Below are 26,804 nucleotides of genomic sequence, written 5' to 3'. Positions count from 1 at the left end.
ACACAGCCATTTCCATCTCAGCAATCACTTCTCCTAGAGTTCTCCTCTTTGGACGTGTAACAGTAATTGAGGTTGCTCCCTTGGGTGCAGTGCATTCTGGGCCGTTAAGTGCTGTTTCTTGTTGTTTTTTTCTCAAATGGGTTGTATTTTGGCTATTGTGTTGTTTCTTCCTGCTCTCCTATAGAAGTGTAAGCAGTGGGCCGTATTTACACGTATCATTAGAGAATAGGAACCCTGTCAGATGTAGGGCATCCGAGGGCTTATCATGCCCAATGGAATATCAATCAATACGACAAAGAGTCTTAATACTTTTTGTACACGCCCAGTTGCAGGGGAATGAAAAGCACATTGCAAGGCAGATAAAGTGACTCCTGACAATCATTTAATCTTTCCTTAATCAAAATCTATCCATAGACCACCACTTTTATTTTTACTCTCAAGACGACTGTGTCAATATTTGAGATGACACTCGGTCAAGGGTGTTCACTTGCTGTGCTGACCTCCCTGCTCACCACATCAGGCCTGGCTTGAGTACACCCTGTGACCTTTCTGCACGTTGATGACGTTTTCTGTCCAGAAGAGGGAGGGATTGATCTGGATTGACACAAACAGCCAGTGCCCTGCCTGGCCTGTCACACAGCATCACTGGGTCATTGTAGCATGCCTGAATGCCAGATGAGGATGGATGGAGAACACACAGGGCGGTGACCTGCTGACTATCATGTAGGCCACGGTTTTGGAGAAGCTGCAACACATTTGAACAAAAAAGGTTTTACAATAGAGGACAATACACAGCATGAAATGAAAGTCAAAAAGTGTCACTCGAAAATATAGACTCAAGTGATAAATTGAGAATAAACTGTCACAGAAATGGTAGTGCTTGATAAAATGGGCCAACTAATCCTAGATTATACAGATCAGACAATTTAAAAACATGTAGCCTATAGTGCATGTTTCCATATCCAATATGTAGCCTAAACAATAAATGTATTTAAGAATGCCAGATTGGGTATTTAAAGGAAGGAACCAATTAGGCCATATAGCCTAATTGTCAGTGCTCTATTGTGAGCAAACTATCTAATGTCATTACCATTTCCAATATCGCCAATATTTAACTTTTATGTTCTACTACACCTTATGGGACACATTTACACCTATCCTTGTATAGGCAGCCGTATAATAGCCTACACACCTGACAAATGTATGAACATAACCAACTCTGGGTACATGGGTTATCACTGTGCTCATAAAACATAATGCTTATGTTCTGACTGGCCAAGAGCTAGGCTAATGAAAACCACATTTTCACTGCATCTTGGCCTAAAGGAATAATATTGCGGGTCGCAATTACCATTGTTAATTATTGTTTTTAATAAGCTTAATTGCATATAGGCAATATTGAAGTTTGCAATGGTGTCTCTTTCTTAATCATTTACATTTTGTCTGGTTGAGTAGAACCACAGGGGTCCGATATGATTCCAGGGGGTCTTCAGAAAAATTAACAATTTAATCTCACTGTTCCCCTAGCAAGTGTTTTTCTTTTTTTTCTCCATAGCCTAGGCTACACCATAATGTGGGTATCCTACCGAGTTAACAGCGGGGTTTTTTATACAAATAAAATGATGTGTGTGCAGTTGTACTTACAGTTAACATATGGTGGTGATCTGACACAACTTAGAAACTACAACTCCAGTCCTGCTTTACGCAGTTTTGATGACGTGACAGGGGCATTTCCCGTAGTAACCTTTCCTGTCTGCCCGCTGGTGCGTTTGCGCCTCCTGCCTTGAGAGAGGTGAAGAAGAGTTTACTTTACGGAGTTCGAGGTTTGGTTTCGGTGTACGTCTGGAGTAAAGGGTTTCGCTGAGGCAGAAAGCCCCTTTTCACAGAGCCAAGATGCTGAACATGTGGAAGGTTAGGGAGTTGGTTGACAAAGCGTGAGTATCTCCCAACTGTATTTCGTTTCTTTCGTGTTATTTGTGCCCGTCGTTTACCTGTTTGAAGAGACACGTACCCAAAACTTTGACGTCACGTCACTCCAACAAGTTAGCTACCCGAGTTACAGCGAGTTACTGAGCTCACTTTGATAATACTACTTGTCTCTAAGTACGGGTGTCTGTTTTTTGTCACGTTTCCTTTGCTTGGACATTTGTCTAGCGTAAAACGACGTGTACAATGTTTTAAGATCACTTGGTGCATTGTTTGTGCGTTTTCTCCGACAGGGCAAGCTAACTCACTTAGCTAACAAGCTAATTATCTAGCCCGTTGGCTAGGTAGCTTTAGCCGACCAGGCTAGCCTGCTAAGCTAGTTTGACAGCTACTGGACCGAAAAATTAGGAGGGAGTGTTTAAACGGCAGTCCTTTTTCGCCCAGCTATCTGCTGCCTTCCACTGTCTGGAAATATATTTTATAGTGTAGAAATGTGTAACTCTGCGGCTCAACTATTCTGACACTTGTGGCTAAGTTTGACTCATCGTTACAGTAGCTGCACTGTAAGTTATGTCAGCTGTGAAACTTCTGCCTACACACGGTTGTTTTACTGTTTGACGTCTTAACCGTCAAACTGTTGTGTTTGCCTTTCACACTGACTGCTTTACTAGGCGGGGCTAATCAAACTACACAGGCTGCGACTCCAAAGGTCACTAATAAACAATAACAGTTACACAAGGACATAAGGCACTTTCTATATAGACATTTAACGACTGCAGCAAAACAAACAAACAAAACAGTCTACTTTTCATGTGTGATACTTGGCCAGCAGCCTTATCAGTTCTGTTGAGTCACTTAATATCACTAAACATGTAAACGTGTGTCACTGAATTGTGAGCCCCTAACAACAACCAGGAAGTCATCAGAGGCTTATTAATTAGTGACCAGTGATCCTGTGGTGTTTTGCAATGCCCTGGTACAAGAACTCTGGAAGTTACACTTCACTTGTCTGGAAATATTTACCTTTCCACAATGTTTTGAATACATGGTAATTGTCAGGAAATGTAAGAAAACCATTAAAAAACAAAAACAAAAACCCACACATACACTGTCACCCCTTGGAACATGCTGGTCTCATGATAAGTGTTTGTGGTATTTGATGTCATTGTCACTCCTAGTCTGTATGGGCAGTAATTTAGTATCTGACATGAGCTACCAGCCAGCAGTGGACATGGGCAATACCTTGTTTATAGTGGTTCTTTTATTCTGCTTTGCACTCAGGTTTACTTTTAGCTGCTGACTAAACGTTAACACAGTGTCCTCCGCTGTAGAGCTGTGGTCTGGTATTACACAATATTTCCTCTCTTCTTATGTTTAATGACTAATTTTGCACACACACTCACAATAGCCTGTTCTTAAGTCTATCCAAGAACATTCTTGCTGAACACACTCGTCTCCCAGGAGTGTTACCTCCAGGGACATGAGAGACACAGAGAGGGGGACAGACCTAGAGTGAAAAAAGGAAGGTGTGAGTTTCAAAGATTAAAGGGAAGGGAGTGTCAATGTTCACTTTCCTCCCCAATGTCTTTGACTTTGTGTGCAACAAAAGAGCTTCTATTTTTAGATATTCTGAAGTAGTCACTTTTTTTTTGTACAAACACAAATTAAAGTAATTTCCACAAAATGACACAAGTTTGCATAGCACATAATATAATACAATATGCAATACATACCATAATATGGTATGTATTGCAACACTTCCTGTTATATGATTTTAAGTTAAGTTTTTTTTTTTTGCTGAAGTAGGACATGCAAGCAAATGTGTTATCATGTATTACAGTGCTTGCAATGAGTGAAAGCAACATGTAGGCCTACTGTATGAAGGATTAGACACAATCAGGTTCATGTGCTGAACTGCAAGGGAAACGTTTTGACAGACTGTTGAAGTACTGTATCTAACAGAAATCTGAGAGTCACTGTGAGAGAGTATCACAGCTTCCGTTTTATCTAGCTGATAACTGAGACAGGAGCCACCACTGTGAAGCGTTGAGATGTTGCATCACTACATCATATCCTCTGTGTTTGACTGTCATTCATGCAAACATCGTGCAGTGTCCCTAACATTGCCAGAGGATGTTTGCAGCTAGCCACACAGCACACAAAGTGATCAGACTCTCCAAAACTAAATCAAAATAGAAACTTCTCTCAAACAAAAATGTCGCTTTTATACCAGTTAAATCTTAAATCTTATCCAGGACTGAACCAAACATCATATAAGTAATATTCCCATCAGAAATCAGCTTTTAAACAAGACAAGTGAACTGATCTCAATCTCTTGTGAAAAGAGCAACTGGCATGGTCATTTTCAAATACTTTTGTTGGCATAGACCTCATTTTACAAAAGGGGGTATGTTGTCAGTGTAAAACCCATAGTCCGCAGCTTGCAGTAGAAATAGAGCCCTTTTCCAGAACCACAGAGAGGATACCTGTACCTCTGTTAACCCCGCCATCAAGTCAGTGTTGTTCTTCCAGGGCCTCTGCATTTTATTGCTGATGTGGCAGGGGGATGAGGAGCTGCAGGTTTCACATATTTTGCCTTGCATGTTTCAGTAAAGCTTTGACAGGACTTCTTAACATGCCACAGAAAAATAGCAAGTTGCATTGCTTATCGGGCAATGCATTGAGGATACACTTGTGATAGCCATTGTAGGAATTGGCTACAGCCAGTTTATCCATTCATTGTCAAATATTGAAAATTTAAGAAATTCATCAGGATATCCCCTACAGTCCTTGCTAAGAATATTCTCTGCATGAAAAAAATAATTGCTGTTCTTCTTAACACCTTTATTTACATCTCATGGTGCGGACTGGATATGAATGAGGTGAGATTTCTGTTTTGCCACAAGGGCAGGTTGTGACAGCATGTGTGAGGACATACTATATACCTTCTTACAGAAACTGCCACAACTTTGTTGTCTGATTGTAAAGATAAAAGTTGGTTTGCTGCCGTTTGTTGTTTAACCATCATGACTGAATATTCACAGGCTGCTAAATAAGCCTTGTTGAGTACATCGGTTTGAGCTGGTTCCTTTTTTTCTTTAGTAGCTCGTCTCTCAGCATGTCAACAGGCATGCGCTCGCCTGCAGCAAGCACACCCCTGTTTCACTGAGCCATTTTATGTCTCATTTATGTGTTTGTATTGGACACAGATTTGCATTGGATTGTTAAGTCCCTTGTTTTTGGTTTTGACAAGTGTTTGGATTCAGAGCACACAGAAACACTCCCTGTTGTCCTTTTTAGCCTCTAAACGGACAAGTGAATGGGTGTGGCTGTAATGAGAGAACCTTTTATCTATTATCGTCCATATTGAGGCCAGATATTTTGAACTGAAATGGCAAATGCCATGTAGCATACCTCACATAGACATGGTTTGAAAGTTATGTTTGTTTGTTTGTTTTTATTCTGTATAGGACCAACGTGGTGATGAACTACTCAGAGGTGGAGTCTAAAGTCAGAGAGGCCACCAATGACGACCCCTGGGGACCATCGGGTCAGCTCATGAATGAAATCTCAAGGTAAGGACAACACTGTGTTGTACAACACGTCCTGCAGAAAAGTAGCAAGGTAAAATAAAACTGCTGTAAGGTTATCTTTGTCCTTTTCCATAAATGATTTTTGGAGTTGATGAAATTCACCATCTTTCAACTACAGAAACTTATTTTAAATTTTGGTTCTTTCTTGGGCCTTTCCCCAAAAAGTCCCTGTTTCCATGGTAGTAATTTTCTCCTAGCCAGAAACAACTGTATTACATTTGGCAGTACTGAATACAGTCCACACAGCTGTGACAACATTCACTCAACAGGCTGAAAGCACTGGTTTGTGTATTTGTATTAAGACAGACATGAGAATTTTAAATAGTTCTGTTGTTGACTTTTTATCTAGTGATTATATAACCAACTAGAGGCAGAGAAATTGATCTTGGTAATAGTTTCATTGTGGTTATATGCTAAAAAGTAAGCAGACAAAATCATGTGAAGATCATTGCTACTCTGAAAATTGTCCCGACCTTCAGGCATTTTTTTTCAGTCTTTCTTTGTTGCCCATCTCTTTTCCCACATTAATTCAGACATTACACTTGCACAGCAGTAAATTACAAAGAAAAAGACGATGACACAAACCTCCTCCAAAATTACAGTGTTGCTATCTCGTTGCATATGAAGTGACACACAAAATGATATCACTTGGCATATTCCTCGCACTTTTTGTGTTGAAGTGGATTCAGAGACACAGTCTGTATCTGAAATCCTTCCTTAGTTTAGTTCATAGGTTCAGGGGGGTATTTGTCAAAGGCTGTAAAAGGTCTAACTAATTATCTGATTAAATGCCTTCCTCGCTCTCTTTCTTGTATTATCAGATCAACCATGATGTATGAGCAGTTTCCAGAGGTGATGAACATGCTGTGGGCCCGCATGTTGAGAGACAACAAGAGGAACTGGAGGAGAGTCTACAAAGTCAGTCACTCTTCTATGCTTATACATCATCCCATAAACACATGCCCAATTATGACATGTACTGTATAAGCCCTGAATCCAGTTTTAATCATGCTTAAATTTGGGACCAAACAAAGCTATTCCAAGGTGGATTTGGTTTAAACCAGATTATATTTATATATTTCAAATGAGTTATACAACCTATTAACTCGTATTTAAAATATATTCAGAATTTTCTCCTAGTTACTTATCGGCAGGTATCAAGCATCAACAACAAACTAAGAAAACATGGTGCAGAGAGGTGTTTAAATTTAAATCTGTCTTTTTGGTGATTTAGAAAACAAAAAGAGTTGACCTTGAATAGAAAGAGTTACGATGCCTCACAATATTTAACAGGTTCTGAATGTAGGACACACAATTCTTGATGAAATCATTCCCGAAAGCCCATGGCTAGAGATATCACAGCTTGAAGGTTGGATTGAGTCCAAGGAGATGTATGTTTGCTACAACTTATGTTGTGCGTTTTTCTTTTTAGTCTCTACTCCTGCTGTCCCATCTAATCAGGAATGGTTCTGAGAGAGTTGTAACCAGTGCCAGAGAACACCTGTATGACCTGAGATCATTAGAAAGCTACCACTTTGTAGGTAAGGTATTGTTCTGGTCTTTTCCCTCTATGTCTTTTTTCTCCTTTCTACCACCTCCGTCTTCATATATTGATGGTGTGGTACATTCACAAACTAGTCAAATCAGACACTTATGATCCATCACTAAACTGTTATTGTTTTTTTTTTTCCAAATCGATTACGTGAGGTTTTCTACACTTCAGCATTGCAGAAGGTTAATAACAATAGTTTCAGTGTGGACTGTAATGAATGGACGAAGGCCTTAAGCCCTACTTATTCCACAAACCCTTAAACCACACACACATGGATACACACTGCCTTAAAGCTGCTTTCACTCTTCCCAACCATGAGTGTAGAGAAGTTTGCTGTTTACAAGGAAGAACAGTCAGCTTTCTTTGTAAAAAGAAATGTATCGTCTTTGTAAATGGTAAATGGTCTTGTATTTATATAGCGCTTTACTATACCTGTAACGATACCCAAAGCGCTTTACAGTACATCACATTCACCCATTCACACACACATTCACACACTGACGGCGGAAGCTGCCATGCAAGGCGCGAACCACGACCCATCAGGAGCAAGGTGGGTAAGGTGTCTTGCCCAAGGACACTACGGCAGCAACCGGGACAGAGCGGGATTCGAACCGCCAACCCTCTGATCATTGGACGACCCGCTCTACCACCTGAGCCACTGCCGCCCCGTGTCATTTTATTACATCAAGTAAATTATTGATTATAATTTAATTATGAGTGTCTGTGTCTCCACCTCTGTCTCTAGATGAGAATGGGAAGGACCAGGGTGTGAATGTGCGTCACAAGGTGAAGGAGATGGTGGAGTTTATCCAGGACGATGACAGGCTTAGGGAGGAGCGGAAAAAGGCAAAGAAGCTTAAAAACAATTACACCGGGTTGTCCTCTGACAGTTCGGGATTCCGAAATCACTGTAAGTCCTCATTTGCATAAGTAATATAAAATAGACTGATCTGAAATCTTTGAGTTTTACTGACATTCATGTCCTCTTTATCTAACTCCTATCTATGCTTTATCTTTTATCCCATCATTTCAACTCTTTTTTTCCCAGCCGGGGACAGGTATGACAGAGACAGCCGGGGAAAGTGGGACGATGACTGGGAAAAAAATAAAGGACAGTTCCCCTTCAGCGAGACGTTGGGAGAGATCAGCAACAAAATCGGCAGTACCATTGATGATACTATCAGCAAATTCAGGAAGAAGGAGCGAGACGACTCACCAGACCGATTTAGGCAAGAGACAGATGACTCTGCATAATATTATTATAAATATGTTTAATTTAAAGGCATAAACCATCATTCAGAAATAAACAATAGATTGCCTCCACCAAGAGTCAAGAAAAATGAGACTTGGCATCACCCCCAATGTGGACAAAGAACACCTAGACCAATGTTAAGTTTTCTACTGCTGTTAAAGGCTCTTAAAGGGTCCAAAAAATACTGCTCAGGACATGAATTGCCAGAACAGAAAACATAAAATTGCACTAGGGTGTACGCAGTGGATAACAATACGGCTTCATCCTGAACAAAATTTGAATAATGATGTTGTTCCTTGATAGATAAGCCTGTCCTGCTATTTTCTCTACAGTGACAACGAGGAGGACCGGGGCCGTTCATCTCAAGAGGACCGGGGCCGTTCATCTCATAACGGCCGGTCTGGAGAAGAATTTAGAGATGAAGAGGAGACTGTTACGACCAAGAGTGTACAAATAGTTCAAGCAACAGAGACGACAGCAACACGTAAGAAGGGAGGGGTCCCGTCCAAGAAAGTAGACCTGGGGGCTGCAGCCCACTACATAGGAGACGGGAGTCCAAACACCAGCACCAACCAGGTAGCTAGAGCAAAGATAACGTCTATCGAATGTAGTTGTGTCTGCACTGGGCCCTGATCTTTTTGTAAATGTTCTGTGTTGCAGCCCCAGCCAGCAGCAGCTGCTCCTCAGCCCTCCAGTACTGGCCTTGCTGATCTACTAATGGTCGACACTACACCGAGCCAGCCCGCTGCCTCAGGTATACTTTCATTGATGCTTTGTGAAATACACTTATTTGTCATGTAACAGAAGCAAGCTAAGAAGACAGATATCAGTTGTATTTCTGTGGCTTCAGCAAAATAAAAAAGTATTCAGCATAGTTCAGGGAAATGGCTAGTCTCTACCCAAAAGGAAAAATATGCCCTCTAATATGTTTTGTTGACATGGTGTAGTTTCTTTGCAAACAAGCTGCACACCAGTAAATCCAAGAAACTTCACAGTGAAAACAGACCAAGACTTTGTTTGCAGTGACAGTGGCCAGCTGCTGGTGCTAGCTTCAGATTTTGGGGACAACAGGGGGAGGGAGTTGATGTATAGGAACTAAGTGCACCAGATGTTTTTGGAGCAGTCCCTGGTGAATGGAGTGGGTGGAAGCGCTGAACAGATGTTTGGTCTCCTCCACCCATCTACTGCCGTGGCCCCTCCCCTCCCTCCTCCACCTTTGACGCTGAAGGAATGCTAACGATGGTGGAATGACACCTGGAGCTCTGTTGTGTAAAATTGACGTGTTTATGTCTGTTTCTCAACATAGGCCTGATTGGTGGATTTGCTGACTTCTCTTCGCCTGCTGCCTCAGTCGGCCTCTCCTCAGGATCTGGTTGGTCTTTTTCTTTTCTTTTCTTTTTTTTTTAAAGAGCGTGCATGTGTGTGCTGTGCTGTTGCAGCCATACTGCTAGAATATTCACAGGGATGCTGGGAGGGAGCTCTGGCCATATGGAGCCTGCTACCTGCTCTGCATAACAAGAACAGACACACATCAACTCCTGTTATGGATGACAAGGAGACAGGGACAGAGGAAGAAGTTGGTGGGGGCAGAGGAAGCTGAGAGAGACTGAGAGAGGGGGAGAGACAACAAGCAGGGCCAGTTCAATGAAAATTTAAAATGTGGCACCAGTGGTCAGAGAGAATGCCCTGAATAAAGCAAAACTGGCCTCACTGAAGACTCTGGTCTTTATTCTTAATTGCTGTGACAGGTTCAATTGTGCTTGGCAGACTTTTATTTGCTGACTCTTGCAACTGTTTACAAAGCTCATAATACAAACTTAACTGTCTGGATGGTAAACCTAAACATTTCTTTTTTTCCCCTAGGAGCGCCAGCCTCAAACAGTAATGGAGACTTCGGGGAGTGGAATGCCTTTCCTGGAGGTCAGATGCCAGCAACTGCCCAGACCAGCGACACCAGTAGTAATGACCTTTTTGGACCCGCTGCTGCTACCTCTGCCCCAGCACCGGCCCCACTCTCAGCTCCAGGCTCCGCCCCTGCCTCAGCAGACCTGTTTGACTTGATGGGTCCAACTCAGTCCCTCACCTCCTCCCAGAGTCTCAACTTTAGCATGAGCAGCACACAGACCATGAGCAGCACAGTCCTGCCCCAGTCTAGGTCACAGGTATGCATGATTGCACTAATACACACACGCATCCTTTTTAAATAATTAATCGATATACATTTCATTACAAGACACATGAAGGAAGCAGAAATGATCCAGATGGAAGCAGAATGTCTGCAAGACATTAGTGACACACCTGGTGATTTTATGTTGAGTTGAGAATGAGCTGGACAGATACATTTTGAGGGTTAACAATTTTATATTTATAATATTAAAATTATATACATTTTTGCTGTGTTTGCATACACACACACACACACACACACACACACACACACACACACACACACACACACACACATACACATACAGTATATATAAATATATTGTCTCACTCAGCTGTGGCCACAACACTGGAGTCATTGTGAGTGTGAGGAATAGCACTTATTATTATAAAGCCACTGTCTTTGTTCTAAATGGATTTAATTGATGTTCCCAACCAGGGCAATGCTGACACAAAGACAATGTCACCAACTATGGGAGAATTGATTTGTGATGTATTAGTTAAAAACATGATAGTTAGAGCCTTTACATACATAAATATTGCACTGTATTTTATCTAGTATAGAATAAAATTAGATATGGAAAGATATGGATTATATTGCCTTCACTTTGGTTTAGGGATGCACATTTTGAATTTTTTTTCTGACCGATAACCGACGCTCGTTAACCGATAAGATTAAGAAGCTTGCGGCGCACGGAAAACAAATAAATAAATAATGGATCGCTCCATTATTTTTTTTTTTTGCCGTTAAATACACACATGCGCCGCGACAGCTGATCAGTGCGCTCTGTCTCAGCTGATTGCGCTCTGGAGGTTAGATCGTCCAATGTAGAACTGTTTTTATACAAAGTGCAGCCAAACACCAGGCTGAAGGAACAGCAGAGCTCCTGACAGCTCCTCTGTGGAGCTGCAGGAGAGCTGCAGATGAACAGGCTGGAGAGCAGCGATGTCCTCTTTTTTTTTTTTCTCAGCGCCGTTGTTACAGGTGATGCAGATCTATGTCCGTGTAGGTTACATTTATTGTCTGATCTTCCTTCATGGGGGCTGCTGCACATACTGTCAGTCCTCCTGTGTAACTTTTTGCTGGGAAATATGACTGAAGGCACGTGAACACTGCACGTGTCGACACGCCCCCATGAGTTGACGACATAAGGAGCTAATAAAATAAATAAATAACCGATAGTATTAATCGGTCAAAGTTGTTGTTATCGGTTAAAGGTTAAACGGTTAATCATGTGCATCCCTACTTTGGTTCAAGCTGTTTAAAGTGCTGTAGTCAAAAGACTGGAACAAAATCATTCCTATACAAATGCTGTTTGAATAATTCACTTATAATTATCAGTCCACTTAGTGTTTATTTTGTATCTTTTCATAGATGACAATATTACAATTTTTTTTAAATTTGTGTACTGCTTCAGTGTATAACAACTGGTAACGGCGATCTCCTGCTCTCTACAGACATTCAAAACATTCATTGTGTGTGTGTTTGCTTGCTGTGTGCATTCACACATCATGTCATATCTTCACCACTGTGGCTCAATGAGTTATTTTGCCCTCCTGTTCCTGCTGTGCTCATATTTTGGGACTCTTACAGTGTGTAAATAGTGTCCCTGCTCTCTCACAGCAGCAGGTGTGTTACGTGAGTGGAGTGTAAGGCTTTCACCCTGACCATTTACACTTTGTCACGGAGGAGGAAGGAGCCACAGTGCAGTTTATATCATATCATCGTTATATCAGTAAATGGCAAATGTAATGGTAATAAATATACAAATGCCAATTAGATGGTATTTGACAGTTCCCACTATGTTTTTGATGTCATCTAAAAGAAGCACAGTTTGACACTCAACCATTGAAATTTGTATGTTTTCATCAAACATGAGTTTATTCATTTCCCATTGGACATGGAATACCCACAGCTATTAGTAATATTCTGGCATGTAAAGGCAAACTTCCCATTTGATGCTTACGCATGAAGTGGCAACAAGATAAATGTCAGACAGACGTGATTAATCATATAACTAACCTGTCAGTACAGGACCTCAGCATGCGTGTGATAGAGACATAGCTTGTGTGATTGAAAGATGGAGGACAACCATGATAGTAGAGGTTTAACATGCAGCCTCACCAGATGCTCATCTCCCCCAGAGACCGCCCACTAACCACCCACTCCTCCTGTTACTGACACACAGAATGAGAAGAATCAGGTTTGAGTTTCAGAAACATTAAAACCCCAACAAAAGCCTGCATATGTCGATGTTATTTCCATGTTAAAGGGTTGTTGACCTACTTAAAAAGCTCATTCTCTTTGTCACTGAGAAGACACACCATTCCCTCTTACTCTCGTTACTTTGTGGTATGTTTTAATGAGTTCAGAAAGAGACGGTAGCAGACAGGATCAGGGTTAAGTGGGTCAGGTTTTAGGTTGAAGGCCATAAAACGATGACGGAAATTGCATCTAATCATGTGTTTCAATGTTGGAGGTTTTGTGCATCTTACCACTGTATATGTCAGTGCTTTAAAGCAGAAGTAAGCGATCCGGTCGTTTTGGCTAACTTGTCAGCCGATGGCGTTAGCAGTCCCCGCCCTCGTCCACCACCACATTCACGCGCATCCCTTGGCTGCACACACAGAGAGGACCGCCCCTTTATGCCGTTCTCTCTCCTCATTGGATAAAGGTTGTAGGATACAAGGAAAGTTTTCTCCTCGGCTTACAGCAGAGCAGAGTGACTGACAGACCCATGTTTCAGACCAAACACTCTATGTAAGTGATTGCTGTCGGAAGATATAACCATTTAAGACTTATATTAACACAAATATTCCGCTTACTTCTGCTTTAAGCCTGGATTAGTTGTCTGCCCATCACTGTATTTGAGCTTGTGTGAATCTTTGTGTTTACCAGCCCCTCCAGAACATGGGCGGTCCGCTACAGATGCAGTCTGTGCAGCCGCTCCAGCCCCTCCAGCCAGCACAGGGAGTGGCCTCTCAAGGTGCCGGAGCCAAAGCGTCCCTCCCATCCACCTGGTCAGACCATTCTGTTAATATCAGCCTGGACTTCCTGGGCCCAGGCATGCAGCCCCCCAAACCTAACCAGCCCACTCTCAACACCCTCCAACAAGGTGACAGAAACGGATCAAAGTGACACCGTAACTAACCACACTGTGTCCTCTTTGTCAAGGCATACGTTAAAGTTCCCTCTTTAACTCACTGAGTTTGTTCTGTCGTTTCCAGGTAACCCGGGCAACATCCTCTCCCAAGGAGTTTCCACCATGAGCCTTGGGCCTACAGCAGCCAGACAGCCCATAAGTCCTATGATGCATCCTGGTGCTGGCATGGGCATGGGGATGGGGATGGGCATGGGCATGGCCCCCAACCAGGGCATGATGGGGATGGGCATGAACATGGGGATGCCACAGGCAGGTATGGCCATGGGGATGCCTGGTGCTATGGGGATGGGGATGAACGCTGCAATGGTCCAACAGCCCAAACACGATGCCTTTGCTGACTTCGGCAACTTTGGAAAGTGACGGACTTGGAGGTCAAAGATAATCAGGAGGAGTGGTGTCAGTCTCTCTCTCTCCGTCCATTGGTGAAGGATTGTTATGAGCTGCAAACAAAGAGTACTTGAATAATGTCAATTATCATCATAATACCAACACCCTGCAATCTCCTTACTTTTGAAAGTAATACCATGTAGTGATACAGATCCGTGTGTATGTGCGTGTTTGTGTGCTTGTTTGTGTGCATGTGTCTGTGCATGTGTGTGCGTGTTTGAACCAATGATCTGCCTGGTCTGGGCTGGTGGTCAGACATACACACTGATGGTGTGCCTTGTTGGTTGGCTGTGAGTGGTCGAGGAGTGGGCAGAGGAAGTGTGTGCCACCGTGAGAATGTCAGAGGGATTTGCTTTATAACCTCAATCAAGTGAAATCACCAGAATAGCAAAAACGTATATCAGTAGCTGCATATTTTTTCAAGATGCATTCTCAGTAACTTTACTGAACGATGAGTTTGGATAACATGATCAGCCATTTTAACTTTCTAATGTACATTTAAGAATGTCAAGTTACCTCTTTTTTGTCCTTGCTCTTCCTTTGACCTGTAAATAGAAATCTGGAGCCCTTGCAAATAAGTTATGAAGTTCCTATAGAAGAGGCTTTGACAATGTGAGTAGTGGTATCACACAGACCAAATCTGATATGAATTAAGACCTATTACAAAGCACATTGACACCTTCTCTTTGTATATAAGTGTGCACACACTCCAGATGTGGCCTTTCAGCGCTACAATTTAGGGAATAAATGAGTGTTTGGAGTGAAAGCTATTGATCAATTTATGGAGTCTCTCCTTCAACAGACCATCATTTGTGGCCTTCCTTATAGGTATATATATCTATAGATTTTACTTATGACAAATATTATAATCAGTTTGCATCCAAATAAGATAATCAGTGGGTAGAAAGAGCCTCGTACAGGGGTTGTGGGGTGTTTATTACAGCACAGTGCCTGAAAGACCGTTGCCTTTTCTCTTTAGTTGACCTCTTTGTGAAGGAGACGATGTGACTGTACAGTGTTGAGGACAGCTACCAGAACGCAGCTTCTGTACTGTGTACAAACAGTGTTTGTACTTACACCTCAAGCCAAGTGTACTGTCTTTACAGATACCAGATGTAAATTGTGTAATCATTTCACCCACTCTCTGTTTTGTTTGTCCCATGCACATTTTTGTTTCCTCTTTGTTCAGACCAGGGATAGCTTCAGTCATCAGAAAACGCCAAGATGAAAATACTTCAGTTACTGTAGCACCTCCAGTGTTGATGCAGACTGTAAAGTACACCTACCTGTTGTCTCTTAAAGTTTTCAACAGTGCATCTTGGTAAATGCTGCCTTCTCATCTTTATAATTGTTAGACATAAAAAACAGCAATGTTGAAAACATTGTTGCAGCCATAACGGTCATTACGTCCAAGTGTGCATGCATTGTGACCCATCAGGTACAGAGAGTGAGGTGCGGTTTGTTCATAGATGGTATGTCACGGTGGTCGGATGAAGACATGTTTTGGGGTAACAGATAATGAGCTTGTACAGCAGCTGAGCGATCTGCCTGTAACACGTACAAAACATTGCTCCTCATTGGTTCAAGTGCCTGCTGATGGTTGCCTCCTGACCCTTCTAATGAGTGATTGATAAGTAAATCTTGGCTGCCTGACATATTTGGTCTGTCAACGATGAGATGAATAATTCACTGTCCAGAGGAGAAGGCAGCGGATTCTGTAGCCCCATGAGGTTTAAAGTTGTGCTTTCCAGCTCTCCCAAGGGCTCAAGAGGCTGAGCACACTAACACACAGTAGCCTTGCATTGGAGTCTGACGCATTAAAATGACCAAAATCTGTTTGCTGTTTTTCTAAAAATATCTCAGTAGATTGTTTTATGCGTTTTGTTTTTTACTTCAAATCATGTTTGATCTTCTCTAAAATGGGATTGTTACTGAAACACTAGTATATGCAAATGTAAAGAAAATGGAAATCCTTTGAGAGAAATTAAATTTTGCATTATTCCCATTTTTGATTTGATTTACACATCAAGATTCTTTATCTACAACATTAAACAGTTGATTGAAATCTGTTAATGGTGTGTGTTATTTGGTGTGCTGTGTCATTAGCCTCGTTCAAAAGAGCTTCAAGCAGCAAAAGTGAAGCCACTGTGCTCGACTTTCAAATTACATTTAGTTGATGCGGGGTTTTTTAACCTCATTGTTTGAGCTAATAAAGACCTATAATAAATGTGCATTCACAGATTATAATAAAAAAGACTCAAAGAACCACTGCAGGGAACGTGAACTCTTATGAATGAATGCTGAGATTTCTACTGTCACTTGTATCATGGTGCAGGTGACACAGCTGGAAACTAGATCAAAGTGAGACATTACAGACAGATTACAGAGGACAAGTGAAAACAAGTGAACAGAAGTAGCACTACTAGAATAAGGTCAGATAGCGAAGTCTAATTGTAGCTCGTCTCGTTACCACCAATGCTCTGCCCTTCTCATATTGTCTCAAGGTTTGTTAGAACGCTGGTGTGACAAACAAGACTAAAACACGGCTTGCATTAAACAATTGACCCCATTTTCACTCTCTGGAGACGACTGGTAAATGGGCTATACTAATAATATTCTGATACATTATATGAAAGTAACAGTATATAGACGAACAACAGTTCCGCTACTGATATAATTTGTCCTATTTATGGCATAACATATATTAAAAGAGGGTCAATTAAACTCTGAAGTCAAATGAAGAAAAACTAAAATAAGAAGGTATAACTCTAAAAGTCTTGACGCAGGGCCGGGAACATTATTTTAACATGCAATCATTCTGTGCCACTCATCATCCAAAAGTACCTAACCCCTGCCATTTAAAAAGAGAAGAAAAAAAACAGCAACATCTTTACAATTTCCACGAGATGCAGTAAATTGTGCTTTTATGGGTAATGTGCCCATTAAAGAGTAAAAGCAATCTGAGACGTCAAGACAAATGACAGCTTTTGAGTGCCATCTGCAATCTCTAGCTTCACAAACTCAATTATTCATAATGCATTTATGAAGTCCGCTGAGACTGCGCTGTCATTCCTGTTCAAACTAACGGGAAAAGCAACATAAAGGGACAAGCTCCCCGAGACAATGGCCTTGCAGATGGTACTAATGTGTTTATGCTGCCACCTGCTGGGTAATAAGCAGAACACAGACAACAGTTATTAATACTGTGGCAGAGGAGTGTCAAAATAAATTTTCTTTAGTGGCCGACAGGCACGAAAAAACAAGACAAGAAATGACTATAATTAGAACTGAGAAGCTTTTATTTCTCAAAGTCAAGATGATATCTCTGGTGGGCAGAGAAAAACCTCCATATCAATATGATATAACAGTAATCTTTGTTTGATTCTTCAGAATCTAATTAAATCATAGAGATCTCTGTGGCGTGTCATATCATTATAGATGTTCAGCATAATATGAAATTTCAAATTTAAATGCATCTGTGCATCTGGTTTGTTGAAAGCACAGTGTTTTGTCCAGGTAAGTATCAAACAGAAGATAAACATCACAGTGGCTGTGGGTTGACCAGCACAACGTTCTCACCCCGGATGAAAAGCTGGTTGATGTGGCGTGTGTGGACTCTGCCGTACGGCTGGGACTGCTTCTTCTGATGGCCCTCTGAGCCCGCGGCCTTAACCGAGGCTTTGCGTTTATCCTGTGTGGTTTTAACAGCGTCTGACAACACAGGCTCTGTCCGTCTCTCCTCTCTGCTGCCGGTGGGCTGAGAAGACTGGCTTGTCTGAGCAGAGCTGGGGTTTACAGGCTGACGCTTGCTGGCTTGTTCCTGAGCCTCGTGCTTCTTTGCTGGCTCATCACCTCCTGAGCTCTCCTGGAGCTTTAGCTTCTCAAAGAGCTGCAGAAAGATTTCAGTCACATTTACATTAGTGGATAAAACTATATTCATGAAATCCAATCCTGTTTTGATACCAATTATCTTTTGCATTTCTTCAGCCATACTGAATCAACGTATTTACATTCTGTAATTAACTCTCTATATGGTAGTTATAATTGCTGAGGTGCAGTCTGCCGCTGCTGTGCTGGAATCGAGAATTAGCTGCCGACGCCTGAGGGATTCATGGGAAGTGATGCATGTATGTCATACAGCGTTACTGTTTCCTTTTATCTCACTGATGAGATTATGCAAAACCAAACGGTTCCAACTGCTCCTGGTTCACATTTAAAGTGTTCACTGGCAAAACAAAGAACAGCTTTTATTGATAAGAACAGGAAAAACAGTATCACCAAAACAGTGACCATGAGAGAGCACAAAACATAACATGGCCCCATTCTACATAACCATGTTTTAAATACTAATGGAGGAATGGAACAAAAGGGGGCAACCACATATGAAAAGTTGCCACTGACAGGTTCAATCACACAGGAGGGAAACTGAAGAATTATAGATTTAAACATCATTCAGTAGAAAACATATTCATGTTGAAGTCCAGAGTTAAAACTCACACATACCCGCGTAACGGTGAGAGCTTTCTCGTGGTAGAATGCCTCTCCAAGCAGCGGCTCTCTGTATGTCTCATCAACGTCTACCATCGCCTGACAGAGAGAAGTAAAAAGAAATGGTGAAAGGCCAGTATAAATGAGTCACATCCATGCCCGTAGCAGCTGTCAGGTCAAAAGACTAGAGAGAACATGAAGGTGGGAAACACTCACCATGTTCCAATACTTGTCAAAGGCCACGACGAAGCCAGAGCAAACGCCTCTCAGTCCTTTGAAGGTCCTGATGTGAACTTTGACCCTTATCCTCTCCTCAACGCATCGGTACAGCTCACCCAAAGGACTACCTTTACACACTGAAGACAATTTACCGGTAAGATTAATAAATGATAGAAGGAAGTCAACTGTAACACAAAAATTAGATTATGGGTTGGTTAAAGTCCCAGTTGATGAAGAATTAATTTTATCATTGGACGGAACATTATGGATGCAGATGTTTTCATACTGGGTGTGGGGGGGGGGGGGGTGTCACATAATGGGTTGATGAAAATTATGTCAATCAAGTGTGGCCTTAGCAGTCACCAGATGTCAACCCAGTGGTACACAAACAACAAACTCTGGGATAACATGTTGGAGAGTAACATCTAGGCTACTGTTGGTCGAGACACATCTTGAAAACAACCAAATGAAGAAATGATTTTTTAAAGAATTATTAGGCTATGTTTTTGCTTTGTGTAAAGCTCACTGTACATATCCACTGCTCTACATACATAATTTTTATGTATTGTTATACTTTTATATTTAAATGTGTGTCTCATTAAAAATACAACATTCCAGTCTCTATATATAACGTAATGTAAATCATGTAGCGTTGACAAATAAAGTTGACTTTGACTTGACTCTGTAGGTGGTCTGGCCACATAACTATAGGGCACTTTGTTTAGCCTATTTATGTCATAGTAATAATATAAAGGGGTTTTCTGTGCAGTTTATCGCAGGCTCAAAATGTTACCAAACAAATACAAGATTTCCTACCCACTTGGTAACACCTGAACACAACCGAGCTGCACCATATGAACACAGTCTGTGCATATGAATCAGTGGTGTAGTGGGGGTGGGTACTGAACCTACAGGGCATCCTGGTCAGGACATTTTTCCGGGGCTTGTCCCTCCTCCTGCCCCGCGGTGTGCCGCTGCTGCTGCCCTCCCCGGACTCGGACTCGGGCAGCGGGTTGTGGATCATGAGCTTCTTCAGCCTCTCGATCCGCTCCGGGTCCGCCACGCCCTTCATCGCCTTGAGCCGCTTCTTCTCCACGTTCTCCGGCTTGGCCCTGCCGCGGCCGCCCCGCAGGAAGCTCTCGTACTCCGCCACATTGTTGAAAGACTTGATGTTGGGGAAAGGGAGCGACACCGTGGGGGAGTAGAGGGCTGCGAGCGGGTCAAACCTCTCAGAGCACACGTCTGTTTTTCCTGCGTCACCGTCTCCATCTTGGCTGTCCGGCCCCGACTCGTGGTCCGGCACCGGTGCTGAACTTGAGCCGGCTGCTGCTGCTGCTGCTACAGCTGCCGCCGTATCTTTACTGTCTGCTTTTGCACTTTTTCTTTCCCTCTCCTCCATGTTTGAAACAACCGCAGACCTGCACACGGTGACGCAAAGAACCCTGGGAAATTAATTGTCGACGTTGTGTGTTTGAGGTATCACTCTGCACCTGTTTCAGGAGACGCAAAACTTCGCGTACCCGAGCCAATCAGTCAAAATCATGATGCATTTAAGTACAAAACAATGATATATTTTTGTGTTTGCGTAACAACAGTTGTCCTAAATTCCCAGTCCCAGAAATTCCCCTAGGAAGGTCATTAACCTGCAACTACAGTGCAATCTTTACCCTCATACACGATCTTTGGTTGTACTTTTCTCCTGTTGCCACAAGATGGCGCTGGAATACTAATAATGGTCGATCTCCTGCACAAAAACCTGATTATCCCAAGCAGCGAAAATATAATAATATGCGACACTGAACGTGTTTATTTAATCGCTGGCATACAAATGAGGGCAATGACCCGTTTGTTATAAGTTAAATTTCAATTATAAATTTCGGGTTAGTGCCCCGGAACCTTTGTTCGCTGTGTTTGCTGCACCACTACGGCAGAGTTTCACTGACGGACCAATCAACGTGTGTGTAGTGTGAGGTTATGGCTGTTTTTTGATATCTTAACATCAGTTAAAACCACAACTTTGGACCCTGCTACGTTAAATATCCGTGTTTGTGTTAATCAGCAGAGTAGCGAGATTATTGTTGTTATGAATGTGAAGTAAACGATTTGTTTCCAGAGGACTGAAGCAGCAAAGTGTAAGTACTAACGTCTGTGTTATAACAGGACATAACATTTTGTGTCCCGTCGTGAGTTGTTTTTAAAGTATAAAACAAATATTACAGTATGGTTTGTCTCTTAATTTCAGGCCCATGCTAATTGGGAAGGCCCACTGGTTTGTTGGACGTGTTGTCAGGACTTGTGTCATCAGCCCCTTTGCTCGTCTGTTCAGCTCCAGCTCCAGCAACATGGCTAAAAGCAAATTTGAGTACGTCCGCAACTTTGAGACGGATGACACTTGTCTTCGAAACTGCTACATAGTTGTGAGGCTGGATGGACGAAACTTCCACAGGTTAGTTTCCCTCTCAAGGGACTTATGTTATGTATGGACCATAGACTGTAGACTGTATAGGTATTGACAGAGTTGGTGTTGTAGTTCAGTGGCCTTATACTCAATCTGACACCTTGCAGTTTTGTTTTGTTTAATTTTCCTTATGTTTTGTGGCAGGTTTGCGGAGCAGCACAAGTTCATGAAGCCAAATGATAACAGAGCCTTGGGCTTGATGAGCAGGAGCGCCCGCTCTGTGATGGAGGAACTGGAGGATATTGTGATTTCTTATGGGCAAAGTGATGAGTTCAGCTTTGTTTTCAAGAGGAGCTCCACTTGGTTTAAGAGGAGAGCCAGGTAGGAAGACGAGGAATGTGATTCATTAACACATACGCTTCATGTTCTCATTGTTTTTGCCTGTCTTCATTTCCCCTGATTTCTCTTCTGGCAGTAAACTCATGACCCACGTGGCCTCCCAGTTCTCCTCCTCCTATGTCTTTTACTGGAAGGAGTTCTTCGAGGACCAGCCCATGCTGTACCCGCCCAGTTTTGATGGACGTGTGATTCTGTATCCCAGCAACCGTAACCTTAGAGATTACCTCAGCTGGAGGCAAGCAGACTGTGAGTACATACCATACCGTTCCTCTCGACTCTCTCGAATCACACATTTGAGCTCTGGATGAATATGTTCGTTAAAATGATGAGGGTAAAATATGCTCATGTTTCTGTGTTTTTTTTTTTAGGTCACATCAATAATTTATACAACACAGTGTTTTGGACATTAGTGCAGAAAGGAGGACTCACCACAGCTCAGGCAGAGGATCGCTTAAAGGTGAGAGGAAACACAATCTAAAAGTTTTTGTGTGTTTATTGACACAAATACATGTGTATACTGTATATAACAATAATAACAAAATAGCAGTACTTTTTTCTTCTTTTTTTTTTACTCCTTTTTTAATATAGAGGAGTAAAACAAGTTCAATTCAATACCTGTATACCATTTCCAGGTTAGAAAACATGACAATGACATTTACAACCTGCGAATCAAAACAAACCCATTGTTGATTAACACTGTTACCTATATTAATATGCTAAAGTTAATTCCCATTATGTCTCAGTATAAATGAAACTCCCCACCTCTCTAACTCGTATGGGATGGTTCAGTCATTCCACAAATCAGATACAGTACGTCAGCACGCTAGCTATTTTCTGATAGTGATTAGTTTTTAGTATCCACCACTGGTGAATGAATGAGCTGCTTTGTCAGTCCAGCAGTCAGTCTCCTTCATTGCAGGGAAACTAATAAATGAGAGCGCTAACAACAATTTAATTGTTAAAGGTTAAATAGTAAATTGAGCAAAACATTTTTATGCTCAGTTAATTTTGTTTTAACATGACTTTTTGGTTGGTGAGGTTTGGTGAACAGTAATCTTTATTCAGGCACTTTGTCAAACGAAATAAGAGATAATAAAATAATTGAGTTGATTAATGGAAAGTGTAATTAGCTAATTACGGCTATGTTCTAACTTAAAAAATAAACTGCATTTTGTTTGTAACTCTTTTTAAAACAAGAATTTATATTCTTTCATAAAATAAAGTCTGCAGTTGTATAGTTGTATAATACATTTACGCAAATTACTTTATTGTTTCTTCTTGGTGAAGTCTAAAGTTTCGGGAACTAACACAGAAGTGGCAACATTTTTTTTTGCAGTGGGCTGGAGCCAGAGACTCAGATAATGTGATGACAGCTGACCAGTTGTGGAAATGTTTGTTCTGGCAGCGTGTTTGGCCAACATGAGTCATTCACAGCCCATCAAACCTTTGTGCTTCCTAGCTCTTTTTTATCACTTAATAACAACAGTAGCTGTTATTGTTGGTAGGGATTAATTTTAGGAAGCTGCTGTACTCACATCCCGTGAGACTCGTCTTTTCAGCTCATTTCTGTTTACACTTCTGTAGTATTTGAATGCATTTCTAACGATGTGTTTCCCCATTTTCAGGGAACATTAGCTGCAGACAAAAATGAGATCCTGTTCTCAGAATTTGACATCAACTACAACAATGAATCTGCCCTTCAAAGGAAAGGCACCATTCTCATCTGGGAAAAGGTACGTTATAAAAGAGTTTGAGTTACAGAGACATTGACACCCACCGGAAAGATTTAGTGAGATTTTTAGTTCCTTCATTGTACCTGCTTCTATCTCTCCTATTCCTACTTTGTAGCTGAATTTTCTGTTGTTGTCAGCACTTTGGGAGTGTCCTTAAATGCATCAACAGGTTCCTGCTCATATGTCACCTACAAGTTAACCAAGGCATTAAAGAATTATGGGTGGTACATCCTGTGATTATTTCTTGGCCTTGGCTTAGTGTCATAATACTCCTCATTTAACCTCAGGCATGTTGAACAATTCCTCTCCCATACCTTTAAACCTGCAGTGCAGATCTTTTGTCTCCCCCGTCTGTTCAGTGAGAGTAATCACACTGTAATCTCCAGTGATGAAGAGCCACACCAGTGGTCGTCTGCATTGGTGCACTGCTACTAACTGATCACTTGAATCTCTGACCACTGAGTTTCTTCAGGGTATCCGCGGGGTCTTAAAAAGTCTAAAAAAGTCTAAAATTTGAAAATCTGAATTTTAGGCCTTAAAATGTCTTAAATTTGTTGAATTATTGTGTTCAAGTCTTAAATAATTTTAGACAGGTCTTAAATTTTCTTATGCCCACCATGGGCGAGCATTTCACTTGCATTTGCCCCTAAAAAAATACATGTGTGAACCGGGAAAATCACAAAAAAGAAAGATCACAACCTGCAATCGTTCAAAAACTACAAATCCCACAATTCTCTGGCCTCAACGCACCAATAACAGTAGTTACGTGTATAAGTAAGGGAGAGCCCTCCAGAGCTGTAGGTGAAAAGAGGAAACAACGCCACACTGGTCCTGTTATGTTGTCCGTTCACACCGAATTTTCGCTTTGTGTCCGGTGAACACGCCGTCACGTCTCGTTTATTCATTACGTCCGCGGTGTAAAAGGCCGTAATGCAAAGACGCGGTTAGGCGCGTGCGCCGGGCGACGCGGTACACGCAACTTTTTTTTTTGCGACGCAATACACGCGATTTTTTTTTGGCGACGGGACCATCGCGTCTTCGTCTATTTCATCGTGTTTGGTGGGAACAACGCCCCTTAGCCGTGGTATAATGAGCATATACCGCGGCCTGTCATGATATATTGCTTAAATATATAGGGGTGACCAATTTATTTACTTCATGTGTCAAATATTGTGTTGGTCATAATACAGAACAGGTTGTGGCTCATGTCTGTTCATTAAAGAAGTTGAAATATTTCCATGTTTGTCTATTCTGGGTCACATTAGAAGTCATCACATTTCAGGCCAAAGCTGAAGTGTTGGTGTTTTTACTGTTCTCCAATGTAAAAATGGGTCACGTTTGACCCTTGACATTATTCAAGGCTTAAAGCCATCTGCCTGCTGGTTGCCAGTGAATTAAATAAATAATGTGTTACATAAACATTTTTAATTTCACTCCCCAATTTCTTTTTGTGCCCCCAAATAGTTCACTTTAGGCGTGCTCCTTGGGAAAAATGTTATGGTAGAGCCCTCGCTACCGCAAATGCTCAATAAAATGCTCCTGCGACACTTCATTGTGCTTTATTGAATGTATTTTCAACTACAAACAAGCCTAACACGCAACTTATATATTGCAATCAATTTCTAATTTTGTGACTCCGCATTTCTTTTGTGCGTTTTTTATTTGTCATGATAGGTCTTAAATTTCATCCATAATGGTCTTAAAAAGGTCTTAAAAAGTCTTAAATTTGAGCTGGTGAAACCTGCAGAGACCCTGTTCTTTTTTCTCTTGAGCATCAGAAACGTTTCCACAACCTTACTCCTTGTGTGTTGCTACTGTTACTCCTCTCCTTAGTTCTGGTGTATCACTGGTTGACATGAGGCGTTATCACTACTGGTGGGCCAAAGCAGGAATATCTCCATTCGGCGCTCCTCAAGTTAATTTACATGTAGTCATATAGAGTCTACACTCCAGCTTTAATTATACTGATCATATTCCTTGTTCTCCAGCGAGATGAAACCGTCACTAAACGCATGAAGGTCCCAGATGAAGAGGAGAAGAAGCACGTGCCTGTGATCCGCAGCAGGAGAAGGGTGCAGGCCCACCACTGCGACATTATAGGAGAGCAGTTCTGGGAGGAGCACCCAGACATCCTGGAGGATGATAACTGCTGACAGCTCCTCTCACTGATGGAGGAGAATGACTCACAAGTCAGTCTGGCCAGAACGGTTGAAGTGGACCCACATTAGCAGCGACTACTACTACTACTACTACTACTGGAGGGAATGACACAACTGGATGTTACCCATGAAGTTTAGGACCTGTGAAAGCTTTGGAAGCTTTTTCTGAGACCTTTGATGATTGACTTTGTACAGTTACTTATGTTGGTGTATTAAACATCTATCATAATCTTCCCTCAAAGTAAGATGCTATATACTTAATTTTGCCCGTCATGCTCAAAGGGAAGCAGACGATTTCATAATCCTTTGTAGCAGTGGGTATCCAGAACATGCACAGCAGTTTACAGCCACTCACTGACACAGGCATCTGCCCACTCGTCTCGAGCTTAGTCCAGTGTGTGTCGTCTAAGGTTGCTCTCCTAAAATATGTCCTCATTTGATATCATGAATGGCATTTAGAATACTACCGTCGCTTGATCTCTCTGCATGTTTAACATGATTTCACTTGGCCCTCTGCCTTTTCTGCTGAGGGCTTTTCATCCGCGTGTGGGCGTTTTGAATCTCAACCATCCATTTTTTTCAGGGAGCACATTCCCAGTGCATGAATTTTAATGATTCAGGAAGTACGCCTGCAAAGTGTTCAATATTACTTACTTCTTTCCACTATAGGTAGAACTGAGCATAAAGGAGAAACCAACATGGCTGCAGTAGAAAGTGGCCTTGTGTTGCAGCCAGGACGCCATTTAGAGATATGAATGGATTCATCGGCCTGCGCTGTCATCGGTGCTAAGAATACCCCACACACCCCCTGTGTACACTCTATCCTCCTGACATGTGCTTTGTGGCACATTTATCATCACACTTATAAATGACCCGTTCAGTATGAATGGCTGCTGGAGGCTTGAAGTGGTACTGTATTTTGTTACTGTAGTAGACTCGGTTACTCAGGGGTGTTAGAGATGTATTTTTGGTTCTGTGACCTGGTTTAAAGTATGTACTGTACTTGATGCAACCAGGATTCAGCCCTTCTATTAGTGTTTGGGATCAAATACATTAACAGAAGGATGTTTATATAATCAGACCTTTATAATGAGTAGATGTAGGCCTATAAAAACACTAAGAACAACAGAGGCCACTCTTTTTTTTTTGATGACATACACCATGCAGCTTTCTCCTTAGATCCGTTCTCTTGGGCCGGTGCCAAATTCAGCACTTACAGTGACTCAACATATGGTTTTATGGAGGAGGAGAAATCCTAGAAACCAGAGCTTGTGGCAGCTTGTGCTGTTATTTAAAGACAGCATGTGTTTACATGCAGGGCCTATAATTAAGCCTATATTGGCTTGGCTGGAAAATAAAGAGGAAATG

The 26,804-nt window shown here is 41.8% G+C and overlaps 3 protein-coding genes across 3 annotated transcripts; 2 read left to right on the top strand and 1 right to left on the bottom strand.

Annotated features, from left to right (window-relative positions):
- Nucleotides 1-1,744: 1,744 nt before the first annotated feature.
- On the top strand, nt 1,745-16,099 carry clint1a (clathrin interactor 1a). Its single transcript, XM_083981034.1, has 12 exons — nt 1,745-1,934; nt 5,397-5,501; nt 6,341-6,437; nt 6,952-7,060; nt 7,817-7,981; nt 8,120-8,300; nt 8,656-8,899; nt 8,984-9,077; nt 9,630-9,695; nt 10,187-10,485; nt 13,389-13,605; nt 13,718-16,099. The coding sequence occupies exons 1-12, from the start codon at nt 1,894-1,896 to the stop codon at nt 14,011-14,013; spliced, it is 1,914 nt and encodes a 637-aa protein (XP_083837160.1). The 5' UTR covers nt 1,745-1,893; the 3' UTR covers nt 14,014-16,099.
- A 1,382-nt stretch (nt 16,100-17,481) lies between these two features.
- Nucleotides 17,482-20,146, bottom strand: lsm11 (LSM11, U7 small nuclear RNA associated; the record flags this gene model as incomplete). The annotated part of the gene is made up of 4 exons (XM_083980762.1): nt 17,482-17,929; nt 18,544-18,627; nt 18,745-18,884; nt 19,660-20,146. 4 exons carry the CDS (start codon nt 20,144-20,146, stop codon nt 17,582-17,584), a joined length of 1,059 nt encoding a protein of 352 aa, XP_083836888.1. The 3' UTR covers nt 17,482-17,581.
- A 549-nt stretch (nt 20,147-20,695) lies between these two features.
- On the top strand, nt 20,696-26,033 carry thg1l (tRNA-histidine guanylyltransferase 1-like). The gene is made up of 7 exons (XM_083981420.1): nt 20,696-20,879; nt 20,990-21,193; nt 21,350-21,526; nt 21,621-21,790; nt 21,913-22,001; nt 23,170-23,277; nt 25,266-26,033. Exons 2-7 carry the CDS (start codon nt 20,994-20,996, stop codon nt 25,428-25,430), a joined length of 909 nt encoding a protein of 302 aa, XP_083837546.1. The 5' UTR covers nt 20,696-20,879; nt 20,990-20,993; the 3' UTR covers nt 25,431-26,033.
- Nucleotides 26,034-26,804: the final 771 nt, after the last annotated feature.

The sequence above is a fragment of the Trachurus trachurus genome (genome assembly GCF_905171665.1).
Source record: "Trachurus trachurus genome assembly, chromosome: 10".
NCBI classification, from domain to species: domain Eukaryota; kingdom Metazoa; phylum Chordata; class Actinopteri; order Carangiformes; family Carangidae; genus Trachurus; species Trachurus trachurus.
Note: the sequence above shows the minus strand (reverse complement) of the source record. Positions and strands in the feature narration are given on the sequence as shown.